This window comes from Eulemur rufifrons, chromosome 7, assembly GCF_041146395.1.
Source record: "Eulemur rufifrons isolate Redbay chromosome 7, OSU_ERuf_1, whole genome shotgun sequence".
Taxonomy (NCBI): Eukaryota; Metazoa; Chordata; class Mammalia; order Primates; family Lemuridae; genus Eulemur; species Eulemur rufifrons.
The window spans coordinates 30,935,017-30,948,361 of record NC_090989.1 but is presented as its reverse complement, the minus strand read 5'-3'; the positions used below and the strand labels follow the sequence as shown (position 1 = coordinate 30,948,361).

The 13,345-nt window shown below is 30.0% G+C and overlaps 1 protein-coding gene across 3 annotated transcripts in view; it reads left to right on the top strand.

Moving 5' to 3' along the window:
• Window positions 1-13,345, top strand: part of ROBO1 (roundabout guidance receptor 1) — a 1,084,421-nt gene that overhangs the window by 990,209 nt on the left and 80,867 nt on the right. For 2 of the 3 annotated variants that reach the window (XM_069475044.1, XM_069475043.1), the window contains exons 7-9: window positions 4,783-4,791; window positions 8,984-9,108; window positions 11,296-11,467. In XM_069475044.1, coding sequence (XP_069331145.1) covers window positions 4,783-4,791; window positions 8,984-9,108; window positions 11,296-11,467 — 306 coding nt within the window. The remainder of the gene's footprint in view (window positions 1-4,782; window positions 4,792-8,983; window positions 9,109-11,295; window positions 11,468-13,345) is intronic. The other variant, XM_069475042.1, reaches the window with a different exon arrangement.

Here is a 13,345-nt window from a genome sequence, read left to right as displayed (position 1 = left end):
AATGATAAAAATGTATTTGTTCCAAAAAAATTTGTAACTCACTCCATTCATATTCTTCTGGAATGTGGTATTTACAATTCTAGTCTGTTAGATATGTTAATTGGGCTCTACATTCAAAAGGCATTATAAATGAGAATAAAAAATCACATCAATTTAAGGATTCATTAAAATTTAGCTACTTACAATGAAAACTAATATCTATGAATTAGCATAAAGATTCCATAGTCAAAATTATTTCATTTTAGCCCATCAGGAAAGCTGCTTTTCTCTGATATTTGTTAATAGATTGATGTTATCACAGATACATTTGTTTAACTAAAACATCTATAGAGTCATTCTAGAAGTTTAGAATACTTAAATTATTTTAGACAGAAATACTGTGTCATTCTGTCATTACATTTTGTAAATATTAAATGCCCCTGAATGTTACATACTCTTAAAATTATGGTATAGAAAACACTTTAAGGTTAAACTTCTCTCTTCCTTTGCCAGACAGGGTTATATCTAAACTGATGTGGCCAAATGGAAATAAATCCCATTTTTAAAGACCTCTGAAGACATCACAGTTGGCAACCAATTCATGGTTCAGTGACCTTTACTGTTAACTGCTTCTTTTCTACAATTTAAGTTGTTCATGCTATTATTTAGGCCCATTATCATCTTCTCTTCTGGCCTAAGTAGTTGTCAAGATTGGCTAGTCTCTGTATTTATTAGACCCAATCTGAAGACTTCTTAAGTGTCTGTTCAGCTAACTTATTTTCTTTAGACCAACAAAGCCTTTTCCTCCAGCTTCCATATAGTTGTTTTTTTTTTTTCAAACATTTATTGTTCTTCTGACTCATGCATGTCTCCTGAATGTGACAAGCAGATAAAAGAAATAAAAGGAATCTTTCTCCCTCCCTCCCTCCCTTCCATCCATTAATCCTTCCTTCTATCCTTTTTTCCTTCCTTCCTTCCTTCCTTCCTTCCTTCCTTCTTTCCACCTCCTTTCTCTCTTAGCTTCTTATTTATACTCAAAGACTATTGTCTGAGCAATGTACACTCTTAGAATGCATAAGATTTTAAAATGAATAAATAATCTGGAGGACTTTGATGTCACATTCCAATAAGGAAGGATATCTTTTTTTCCTAAGTGGTAGTGACTGTGTGTGTGTATGTGTGTGTGTGTGTGAGAGAGAGAGAGAGAGAGAGACAGAGAGAGAGGCTAAATTCTAACACACTTTTAAATAGTTTTTCTTTTAAAAAGCTATTTGTCAATTATGTAATATTTTTATATCTTCCTATATTTCTAAAGACAGCTGTCCTTCTTATCTTAGACTCAAAAGGCACCAAGAAGTTCTATAATTATGAAATTTATATGTATTATATGAATTTATACATATATAATCTATATATATTTTTTTTTTTTTTTTTGAGACAGAGTCTCACTCTGTTGCCCAGGCTAGAGTGAGTGCCGTGGCATCAGCCTAGCTCACAGCAACCTCAAACTCCTGAGCTCAAGCGATCCTCCTGTCTCAGCCTCCCGAGTAGCTGGGACTACAGGCATGCACCACCATGCCCGGCTAATTTTTTTTTCTATATATATTTTTAGCTGTCCATATAATTTCTTTCTATTTTTAGTAGAGATGGGGTCTCGCTCTTGCTCAGGCTGGTCTCGAACTCCTGAGCTCAAACGATCCACCCACCTCGGCCTCCCAGAGTGCTAGGATTACAGGCGTGAGCCACCGCGCCCGGTCATAATCTATATTTTAAACTTTGCATCATTCCCCTTCATCCACCCAAAATATAAACTGGTAAAAACAGTTGCTTTCTATACAAACTCAGCCTCATGGAAAGTTTCCTAATTGATCATACCTTTCCAAAATCCCTCCAATACAAAAAAAATTTAGAACTGTCACTGGAGATACCGCTAATGTTGCTATGTTAACTAAATAAAATAGCAAATCTCTTAAAAATATATTCACTTATAAAAGTTATTTTATCTTCCAACTTGCTGTATTTACTCTAAAAGTATTCTTATCAAAATACATTGTTTTCATGTTTCAAAAAGATGACTATTTTATTCATATTTTAATGATTTCAAGTGATGAAATGATTAAAATTACCCTTAAAAAATGATTGCAATACACTTTACTGCAACAATTAAACTTCCAGCAGCTTTAAGTCTGCTTTGCTATCACCTGTTAGTTTTCATTCCTTTTTAAAACTATAGCTAAATATCCTTAAAAGATTTTTAACATCATGAGGAATTCTTTAAATTATTTTCACATAGGTATATAGTAATGATTTTGGTAGTAATGATTTTAGGTTACAGAACTGTTTATGATAATTTAAATGTAAAATCAAATATACTTTTTATCCTGTCGCTTATAATTCTCCACTAACTGATTAACCATAGAAAATTTGTACAGAGACCTGGATTTAGACAGGAGGCTTGGAAGCCAGTCTTTGGTTAACCATCTGTGACTCTGAGAAAGTTATTTAACAATTTAGGTTCTCTGTTTTCTTGTGCAAAAAGGTTAGACTGATAAGTTCTACGGTCACTTCCAGCAACATTTTATAGTTTTATTGTTTTATGAGAGACACAGAGATAGGCTTTTCCTCTTTTTAGCAAGAAAAAGTACTTGGGATAGAGGTTCTTCTGACTTTTACAGCTGAAGAAATGTAGGGAAATGGGAAATATGGGGAAAACTTAAAGAAATTTCTATAATTTGTTCTTTAGCAAAGAAAGTTAGGGATGGAAATTTTCTTTAAGTGAGTAAAAAGATTGTATGTGGGCAATATTACTGGCTTTTATTTGCTTAGTGAAACTAGAACAAATGAAAGGGGGGGTTAAGTTGTGAATAAACAGATTTTCATTTAGATAAGAGGAGTCTTTTCCTGATAATCATGGTTGTTAAAAGTTTAGATGATCATTCAAACCATAGTCCTATCAAAAACCTCAGATGTTTTAGAAGCTTCTATCTTAGATGATGTTCTTGGATAACTTTTAAGGTCCTTAAAGGACTATAAGATATTTTTTCAATTATCATTTTTCATCCATGTGATATGCAAATGCATTAGCCTGAAGTTCTTAAACATATTGGATTTTAATTGATACAAGGATTCTACTCCTATGGCATGATAAAACTATAATCAAGAAAAGGGTGTTTTTAAAATTTTAAATGAGCTGCTTCCCAGTGATTTTCTTGTTTTTAATATATTGCATATTTTTGAAATGTTTAAGAAATTTTAAATTACTGAAAATATATGAAAATATTTAGGAATCATTTCTATACTCTCCTGACTTTAAATAAGGCTTTATTTTAACTGCTTCAATCTAATAAGATCAAATTTGTCTTCACAGATTAATCCAAACGACAATTCCACAACATTTTGTTGTTTCAAAGCAAAATTCTATTGCTACAGTCTTTCAGATGATCTCTCTTGTAGTTCCTAAATATTTCTTCTTGTAATTTAAAAGAGATCATCTTTAAGGTACCAAGAAATGTAACCACCTACTATCCACTCTGTGTTTTTGAGTCTGGATAGCAGAGCTGGTGATGCTATAATAAGCATTAAATCTTCATAAATGAGAGGTTTTTTTTTTTTAATTTCATAATTTGAGTGAGTGAAAATTGTTCTTAAATTTTTTTTAGAATGAAAACTAAAGACAAATTATTTCACTCATGTTGAAGGGGCCATGTGAGTTAAAATGTGTTTTATAATTATCTTTAAATTTTGCATATGTGGCAAAAATATGCAAGAGAACTTTTCTCTCTAATTTATAACTGTATCAGAAGCAGTCTTTAACATTTATTTAATCTGCAGGAGTGTGTATCAAGTCTAATCAATTTTGACTTGCTGAAAGATATGGGAGTTATTTATCTGAGTAAAATGTGTTGTGGGTTTCTAGTATAATAATAATTACATTTGCTTCTAAAATAAACAAAATAATTGTTTTCCAGTACTTTAAATATATATCACTTGAGTTTCTTATATTAAAATGACCAATGTTTCAGCACTGAAAACAGGTAAGATGATTATGACTTATAGATGGGGCTATAAAATTTTTTTTCTCTGTTCTTATAATTTATTCACATTTTTCTATGCATCTTCTCAATCAAAAATATGCAACAATTTAAATGTGACACCTTTAATAGCCTTCTTACTCAACTTATGGTCATGGACCAGCAGCACCTAAGTGCTTGTTAGAAATGCAAAATCTGAAGTCACACCCTTGACCTATAAAATCTGTGTTTTAAACAGATCTGGGGTGATTCATATGCTTATCAATGTATGAGAAGCGTGAGTCTAATAGAGTATCATTGGCAGCAGAAACCTTTTAAAAGTTAAACTGGTGATGGAGTTATGAGATTTAACACTTCTTTATCATTGATTAAGATGCTCAATTTTGATTTCTATGTAGCCTTTGCAGTTAAGATTTATAGTGTTTTTAACCCCATTGCATATGTAGTTATCTAATCTGTCAACTGGTAGCAAAATGTAAAGTCATTGAAAAATGTTTTATAATTTTATAACAATCATCCACTGTAGCTCTACCATTTAATCATAGTAGAGATTTTAAGACTCATTTTTATTTTTGTTAAATTATTCATGATTATACTTAAAATGCTAACAAATATTCATTCATGGGTAATGTGAGCCATATATCCAAATATTAATGTGTTCTTTATGTTAAAAGAAAGATCATTGTTGAGTCAAATCTTATTACTTTTTCTGTTTCATTTTCTGTTTCTTTATTTTTATTTATTCCATGTTTTCTTTTTTGTTTTGTTTTAGTTGGGTCTGGTAAGTTGACATTTTATTGGCCATCTTCTAATCACCGTGTCACTGTGACTGGAACTTCTCTTCCCCTTTCCATCCATACCCTTCCATGTCCTTCAACCAATCAGCCTCCATGTTTTACTTGTCATTGGCCACAAAGACAGACTGCACAGAATAAAGTCTGCAGGAAGTATGGGTAACTGTGACAAAGAGTGAAGGTAATGGGGTTGCTAACTTTATGTCTTATTAAATGATGTATGATCTGCATCCTGTTATTTCTTCTTTCCTGAAATAAATAATAACATAAATGATAGTATCTTGGTTAAGTACTACTTTAATTTACATGTCGTAAAAGTAAACAAAAATATGTGCTGAGAGAATGATTTGGGGTTCTTTTGGTTCAAAATATGTTTACAAATTCATGTCTATCTGAGTTTTTATAACTATTGTTCAATAATAGTCTTTAAAAAATCTGTTGGTTAATAGCCTCACACTTAGGAATGTTTGCATTCATTTTCATCTCTATGTGTCGGATTCATTTCATTCTGTGTAAGAAATGACCACATGATGTGTCCAAAGTTTATCAAAATTTGCTTTAAAAAACATCTGTCCTCATATAAATAATGAGCCATCAGGTTTCTAAGAACTTACCTTAGGGGAAGGTCCAACCATTCTCTGTTTGCTAAAACACCATTGTTAGAGAATTTTACATGAATATGCTAAAAGAATCTCTCTCACTATTCTTTAAGTTAAAAAATTATACAAATATTACAGAAGTGACATTTCATATTAATACAGATAGGATGGATTGTTCAATAATTATGACGTGATAATTGGCTATTTCAAAAAATAGCTTATTATATGATACCGTATGAAAATACCGATGATTAAATTTAAACATAAAAGTAGAGGATGGAAATTGAGTTGACTATTTATGTAATTTATTATATATTACATAATCTAAATTACATAATTTTATTAATACAATAACAAAAATGCCTAAAGAGATTTAGAAAGACTATTTACAATATGGAAAATATATTTATAACATATATGAGAAATGCCAAAATTTCAGCCTATCAGCAGTTCTTAGAAATCAAAAGGAAAACATATACCCATGAACATAATATCCACAACAAATAGTGGATCAATGACAAGGTAATGTGAAGAAAAATGTTCAACTTCACTAATACAAAAATGTTAAGAAGAGACTATTCTTAGTTCAGCAAAGGTATTAGTGCTCAATATTTGTGAGATTTGAGAGAAAAGGCAATTTGCGTGCCACTAGTGAAAGTATCAGTTAATTAATAAATATTTCCTGAGCACAATTTAACTATACTTATTAATATACTCTAGATCTTTGTATATTTTCAGGCCCGGTAATTCTACCTCTGGAAATAATCTTGAACATACTTGTGAGAAGGATATTAACTTTACCATTGTTTTTAATAATGATAATTAGAAATACTCTAAAAACAATTGAGATTGGTTCAATAATTTAAGAAAATGTGTATATTGATTATTAAACTGTCATTAAAATTATTTTATAGAAGAATATTTTAATGTATATGATCCAGTTTGCATGGTAGACTTATGGATAGCTTTTCTTTTTTTACTCTTTATCCAATTTTCCAAATTTTCAACCCTGAATATGAGTGATATTGGTAACATGATTATATATTTTTGATTATACCAAGTTTAAATATGTAGCTTTCAAAAAAATTTCAATATTTCATTATAAACATCAAGTAGGTACATATGATTAATGGACTTTTCAATCTAAATAGCTATGTAATGATGATCAATTGATAGAGGCATATTTATTCCATTAAATTTTTTTTCTTAGAGATATATCTACATCTGATATTTAACATACATGTTGAAGGGGATTTTTTAAACTTATATTTCTAAGACATACCTTGCTTGTGGCTGATGTCACTGTTGATGTTGGCTTGAGAATATGCCTACGAAATACAGTAAATTCATTTCCAGGCAAATATCCTGCTTGGAAGGATTGCTTCAGGATAAATGTAGTTAGCATAAGGGTTTGTATTCCTTGTTCCCAGTAAGTCTTTGAGGTTTAAGGAGAACTGGCACTTTATAAAAGAAACATAGATTCTGGCACACATTCTTAAACATGCTTCTGAGATTTAGGAAAGAGACCACCCGAAGTTTTTACTTGACTAAGTGGTTTGAACATTTATATTTTCCTACTCAAATTCCCTGCATATTGGAAAGTCATATTCTCCCACTTATCTAATTAATCATTTGGATTTCTTTCATTGAAGCAAACCAAACTCTAGTCTGGATTTAGTTTATTATCCAGTCAATCCTTTCAATTTCTTGGCCTGATTTCCACATCAATTATTCCAACCCTTAAAGAATAGAATGCTTCTGTATGTATTTGTGCTGGAGGAAAATCCCCAAGCAATGATGCACATGCCTATTATTATACCTGGGTAATGATAGTGTTTGCTAAATTCATGAGTAAGCCACTCAATTACAATCACAGTTTTTCTAAAAAAATTATAACCTAGAACTCCAGCATTACCAAATTAAACTTAAACTATATTTCCTAACTTCATATTTTCTTCCCTATAAGTTAGAGGACATTTGAAAGCATTTGACCTGATTTTTCAGGTCTCCTATAATTTTGTAGTCAAATGGTATAATTTCTACTAAACCTCAATTTAAAAAAAAGGGTATAGAAGAAAGAATACTAATCTGGAAGTTAGGAGATCTAATTACTTTCTTCAGTTTTGCCACCAAGCAATCATCAACAAGTCATTTTACATATACTTCTTAAGAGGTTTTATAGGTTTTATATATATATATATAAAACAGGCTTATGTATATAGTTATATATATAATGTACATATTAAAAAACCTTTAATGTTCCTTTATGACCTATATATTCAAGTACCCAGATTAAAGTACATTTCAGATATTTTATTAAATTTTATAAATTTATAAAATCTATAAATTTATATATTATGTAATATATATTATACATATATATTTAATATGTTTGACCAGAAAATCTTAACCAGAAATATCCTTTCAAATACTGACCTTCATTAACAAAGAAATCATGCTCTTGTGAGCACAGTAGTGATATTTGTAGACATAATCTGAATATAATTTTTGATTCATATTCTCTTTAAGGAGTTACCCTGAGTGACTGATATGAATAACTGAAAATGCTTTGAAGTAAAGGGTTAGAAATAATGAGAAAGTCTTAAAAATGGAGTAGAAGAACGCTGTCCTTTATAAACTGTTAAAATGTCTGGCTTGAAATATTCTTTTCCTTCAATTTGAACTGAGACAAGAGAGGAGAATAATTAGGTGTTTCAGACAGATGATAAGAAATGAATTTGTACTGTGTAAACAGTAGGTAAAAAGACTTAAATTCAGTGTACATTTTTCCAAGCACGCGTCTCAGCCCAAAAACAAGCATCTTTTTTTCCGGGGGTGACTCCATCAACACACCTAATGTTTTCAGCTGCCATTGCACTCCATGTAACTGACACAATTTTCTGACACTCTATTTATTGCTGGGTGAAATGGCCATTTCAGTCTGTATAAATCAAACAGTTTGGACAAAGCTGGCAGTATTTATAATGTCAGGATGAGCAGATGTTTCAAATTTGCCCTCATTTCCATATATATTCTGTTTGATCATGCCCTTGCCTATGTAAATGAAGGAGCCATTTGACTCCACTATTGCTTTAAATTCATTTCTATTCAAGTAATTGGACTGAAGATATTAAATGGTCATAATTTGCATGGTAGCATTTCAGGAGCTTTTGAGTTAAAATAATTTTAGGACCTGCTTACATCAGGAGGTCCTTGTGTGTATGATTAAAGTTCATTCACCTTTTAAGCAGATCTAAATGAGAAAAAACAATTTATTAATACAAATTTCAGGTGTGCTTTGGACATAAAGGGTCAAATTGTAGCTCAACAATTCTTTTTAATATGGAGGTTAATCTTAGAAGGTCAGGAAATAAAAAACCTCTTCATAAACCAACTCTATTTCTTTCTATAAATATGTAGTTAACAATTTAGTGTCAAATTAAGGATGGAAAGGTATGTTATTACTATTGTACATAGTACGTGTAAAATAAAGGCAGTATTTGAAATATCAGGAAATTGTCTCAGTTAAGACAATAACCACATGCTTTTGATATAGAGTAATTTGTTTCATCTCCTTTAGAACCTCCACATTTTGTTGTGAAACCCCGAGACCAGGTTGTTGCCTTGGGACGAACTGTAACATTTCAGTGTGAAGCAACTGGAAACCCACAACCAGCTATTTTTTGGAGGAGAGAGGGGAGTCAGGTACAGCCTTTTTCTAATCTTTTAATTAGCAAAGGTTTGGTGCCGGATATATCAAAAGAAAAATCAATGCATTACTTAGTAAGAAACCTTAGAAATCTCTGAGTGCCCCAGAAAATTTCAGCAATGAGATAGAAGACAAAACTGTTTTCATTGTTTTATTTCTCAAAATGAAATATAGAACAGCCATTGTTTTATCCTATAAATTTTACCTTTATTTCTGATTCAGCCACATTAAAAAGAAACTACACTTTTTTTTTCTCAGCATAATTCAATTAATTATCATTTCTATTATTCAAATATCTGGAATTATATATTAGAAGACATTTACATATGTTTACAGCAGAGATGATAGTTATTCAGTATGATTTTTCTGAAACCATCCAGAGACTCTAAAGTATAAGACTAAGAGCCTTTTGAATCATTAAACTATATGAAATTGTTTTTAACATAGATGTCATGTTCAATATAGTTCAGCCTGTTCTAATTCTTTGAAAACTATCATATATGATCACCATTTGCTATCAAATCCTACTCTCTAAGCATTTTATAAACCAGAATTGTCTAAATACATTGAAACTAAAATATAAAGATTTATACTCTTTCAATCTCTGAGTTCACTACTGGACTTCAGTTTAATAAATAGGAAATTTTAAAATAGTTTAAAATGTATTTTCTCTCATCTCTTAATGCCTTTCTTTAATAAAGCAAAAGATTTCACTTAACTTGTTTCTAATATTTGTAAAAATGATTCTTATTCATTTTTAACACAGTTATTTCTGACCTATTTTATTTAAATCATCTTAGCTGTTTTGTTTCATAGTCTTGCTTTTGAGGCGCTCTTATGACTAACAGATAGTTAACTGACTGCACTCAATAATCTTTCATAGGAAATACAATCAAGTTCACTTTTTTTTTTAATTTCAAAGTATTGGGGGGTACAAATGTTTTTAGTTACATGAATCACTTTTGTAATGCTTGAATCATGGCTATAAGTATGATTTTGTTTTCCCTTTGGTAGCCAAATAGTGACTTGTTCATGGTAGATAGACCCTCATTTTTGTTCTAGTATCTTGGTGGAGTCTAACACATTCCATTTGGCCTCAAAGAACTAAATTTACTGAAAGTAAGTTAAAGACAAGAAAAAATAAAATATTTTAATAGAGGAGGAATAATTTTCTGTACATTATGTAGGAACATCTATGTAGCAATAATAGTAAATCTACTAGATCTTCTTAACAGAGTAATATTTAGATGATTCATTAAAGTTATTTATACTTTAGATCCAATGTTCAAGAAATTTTCATTTAATTTAATAATACAACTCATTTTCAATAAAATTTTGGCATTGGGAATATATACATGGAACAGTAATTAAACTTTTATAAAATGGTATATGTTAAAAGACACCAAAACTTTTTTTAAAAAGTAACTTTTTTTGGTTATGAAAAAATAGTTTATACTCTTTATTTCATGAAATTCAATGACATAATGTATCATTTTTGTGAAATGTACACTTCCTCTAACAAGCATGGCCTTTTGATTAAATTCAATATATAAATTTTAAAAAATCCATAACAGATATTCTCACCATTTAAAAGGAGAAACAAGATATGGAAATGTTAAAAGTTTTGTATAGGTTAGTGAATATTTACAATGGCTGTCTAACAGAGCTGCTTGTTGTCTGCCAAAATGGTATCCTTGAATTTAATTTGTCAACATTATTTAAATTTTAGTTTTGTATATATGTGAAAAGTTCTAGTATTTATAATCTTAATAGTCATATATATGTAAAGCAATGCTTTTGTCTTTGTTCTGTTAAATATTCTTTTTACTCTAATGAGACCTAATATCCTTATGTATCTAGTATCGTTTGAAAACTGATGGTTATAAAAATATATATCAATATTGAGAATTATTCAAATTTGAAATGACTCTATTTGATGTTATATTATTAAATCCTGTGTGTATATGTATATATGTAGATATTTATTTGCATATATATCTATATATGTGGGTATGTGATGAAAGAATATTTAGCTTATCTATGTATGTGCATATATATGTATATGTGTGTATACTTATATATAATATATATTTTTAAATGTATATTTGTATATGCCAAAATATTGGAAACTATCAATTAACTTACTTTTGTTCTCCCCTTCTTCCCCAAATTCTGGGTTCTAGAATCTGCTTTTCTCCTATCAGCCACCACAGTCATCCAGCCGATTTTCGGTCTCCCAGACTGGTGACCTCACTATCACTAATGTCCAGCGATCTGATGTTGGTTATTATATCTGCCAGACCTTAAATGTTGCTGGAAGTATCATCACAAAAGCATATTTGGAAGTTACAGATGGTAAAGTAAAGCATTTTATTTTAAAATGTATAAGTTTCACTTAGGATCTAAAGAGAGTGCCAGTGGATAAAATTATTTGCAACTTTGTAACTTTTCTTACAGCTATTTTGTTATAAAACCAAAGGTGGATACAATGAGAAGTTCAAAGTTATTCTTATTTTAATTTAAATGTACTGTAAATTTCTAGCATCAAATCAGATTTATAAAAGTGTAGCAATTATCCAAAGAGAAGTTTATACTAAATAGCTGTACATAGGAATGTTTCCATGTTTTAGAAAACTAAATGTTATTTTATAATCTTTTAGTGTAAATTATCATCTCTTCTCTAGCCTCTAACTTAAGGAGATAAGATGAATTGGTTATAAATCCAAAATCTAACAACTCATAACTTATGATTATAAACAAGTTTTCCTTAATGTGATTTTATTCTATCAATTCCCTAAAATTAATCAAGTAATGCCAAACATATTATAAAGTCACAGTGATAGAAAAAAATCTCCAAACTATAAGATGAAGAGTAACGATAATTTGAGAAGTTGGCAAAGAAGAAAAATTTTTAAAAATGTAAATACATGAAATATATTTTATGTATTTTTCTTTATTTTTGTATGTGTATATACACATTATATATATTATATATAGTGTGTGTGTGCATGTAATCAAGAAAGTTTTACAAGTAAAGAATTCTTCCAAATTAAAAATAAAGCTAAAAACATTATAGTGGTAAGAGGCTTATTGTTTCTAAAATCAAATTCATTGGAGCAATCAGAATTATTTTTTTTTACTTTCAATTCCAGTAAGTAGGTGAAACAGCCTGTAAAGAAATATCCTCTCACAAGGAGAATAATGGAACAGGAATAAAAGAAGAGAAGCAGGAATAAAAGATGTCTACTCTATGCATTCATCCTGCTTAATTTTTTTTTAAACTTCAGATAATGACTTAAATATTCAATGTAATGGCAGTTTCTGCTTTAATTAGAAACTGTGAAGTAGTATTTGAGTCCTCATGTTTCCTTATCTCTATATCCGTTCAATAACCTTTGAATCCATCAAGTCGTCTTTATCTGTTTCTACTCCCAGTCCTAGTTATCTGTAATGTGAAACTGTAAGTCTGCTAACTCCATCCCTGTTTCTTGTCTTCCCCCCAAATTACATTTCCTTATTGTGAAATTTTCCCAAGACCCCTCTTTTCTTCCAGACTATGTACACTGACATACTGTAAAGTAACTAGAGTAAACTAAGACAGCTTGATAAATTTATTTATGAAATGACCACTCAAGTCAAGATATGGAATATTTCCAGGACCATAGGAGGCTTCTATTGACTCCTTTGTAGTCGATAAGCTTTTCTCTCACAGAGATCATCAGTTTTCTGACTTTGATCATCATCAATTAGTTTTGTCTGTTCTTGAAACTCAGTTAAATGAAATCATACAGTAGATAATAGTGTCAGTAAAATCCACTTCTGTTTATAGCAGTAGTTCCTTTTTTTTTATTTCTGTGTAGTATTCTATTGCATAAATAGAATACAATTTATGTATGTAATCTCCTCTTAATGGATTGTTTTCAGTTTAGGATTTTAATTAATAAAGCTAAATATTTCTGTACATGTCTGCTGGTGGGAATGTGAACTCAATTTTTCTTGGTTTGCCTTATGGTGGACATATATACTAATTTATCTTCTTTTTATTTTCTCATATATTTGAGATATGAGTCTATGTATTGTAAATATTAATATTTCTTTCCAGTCATTCTCTTAGTGATTATTTTAAAGATTAAGTAATTAATTTTAATGAGGACCAAAGTATTATTTTTTATTTTATGGTTAGTGCTTTTAGTGTCCTCTCCTACAATGAGGCCATGAAGATGTTCTCCTATG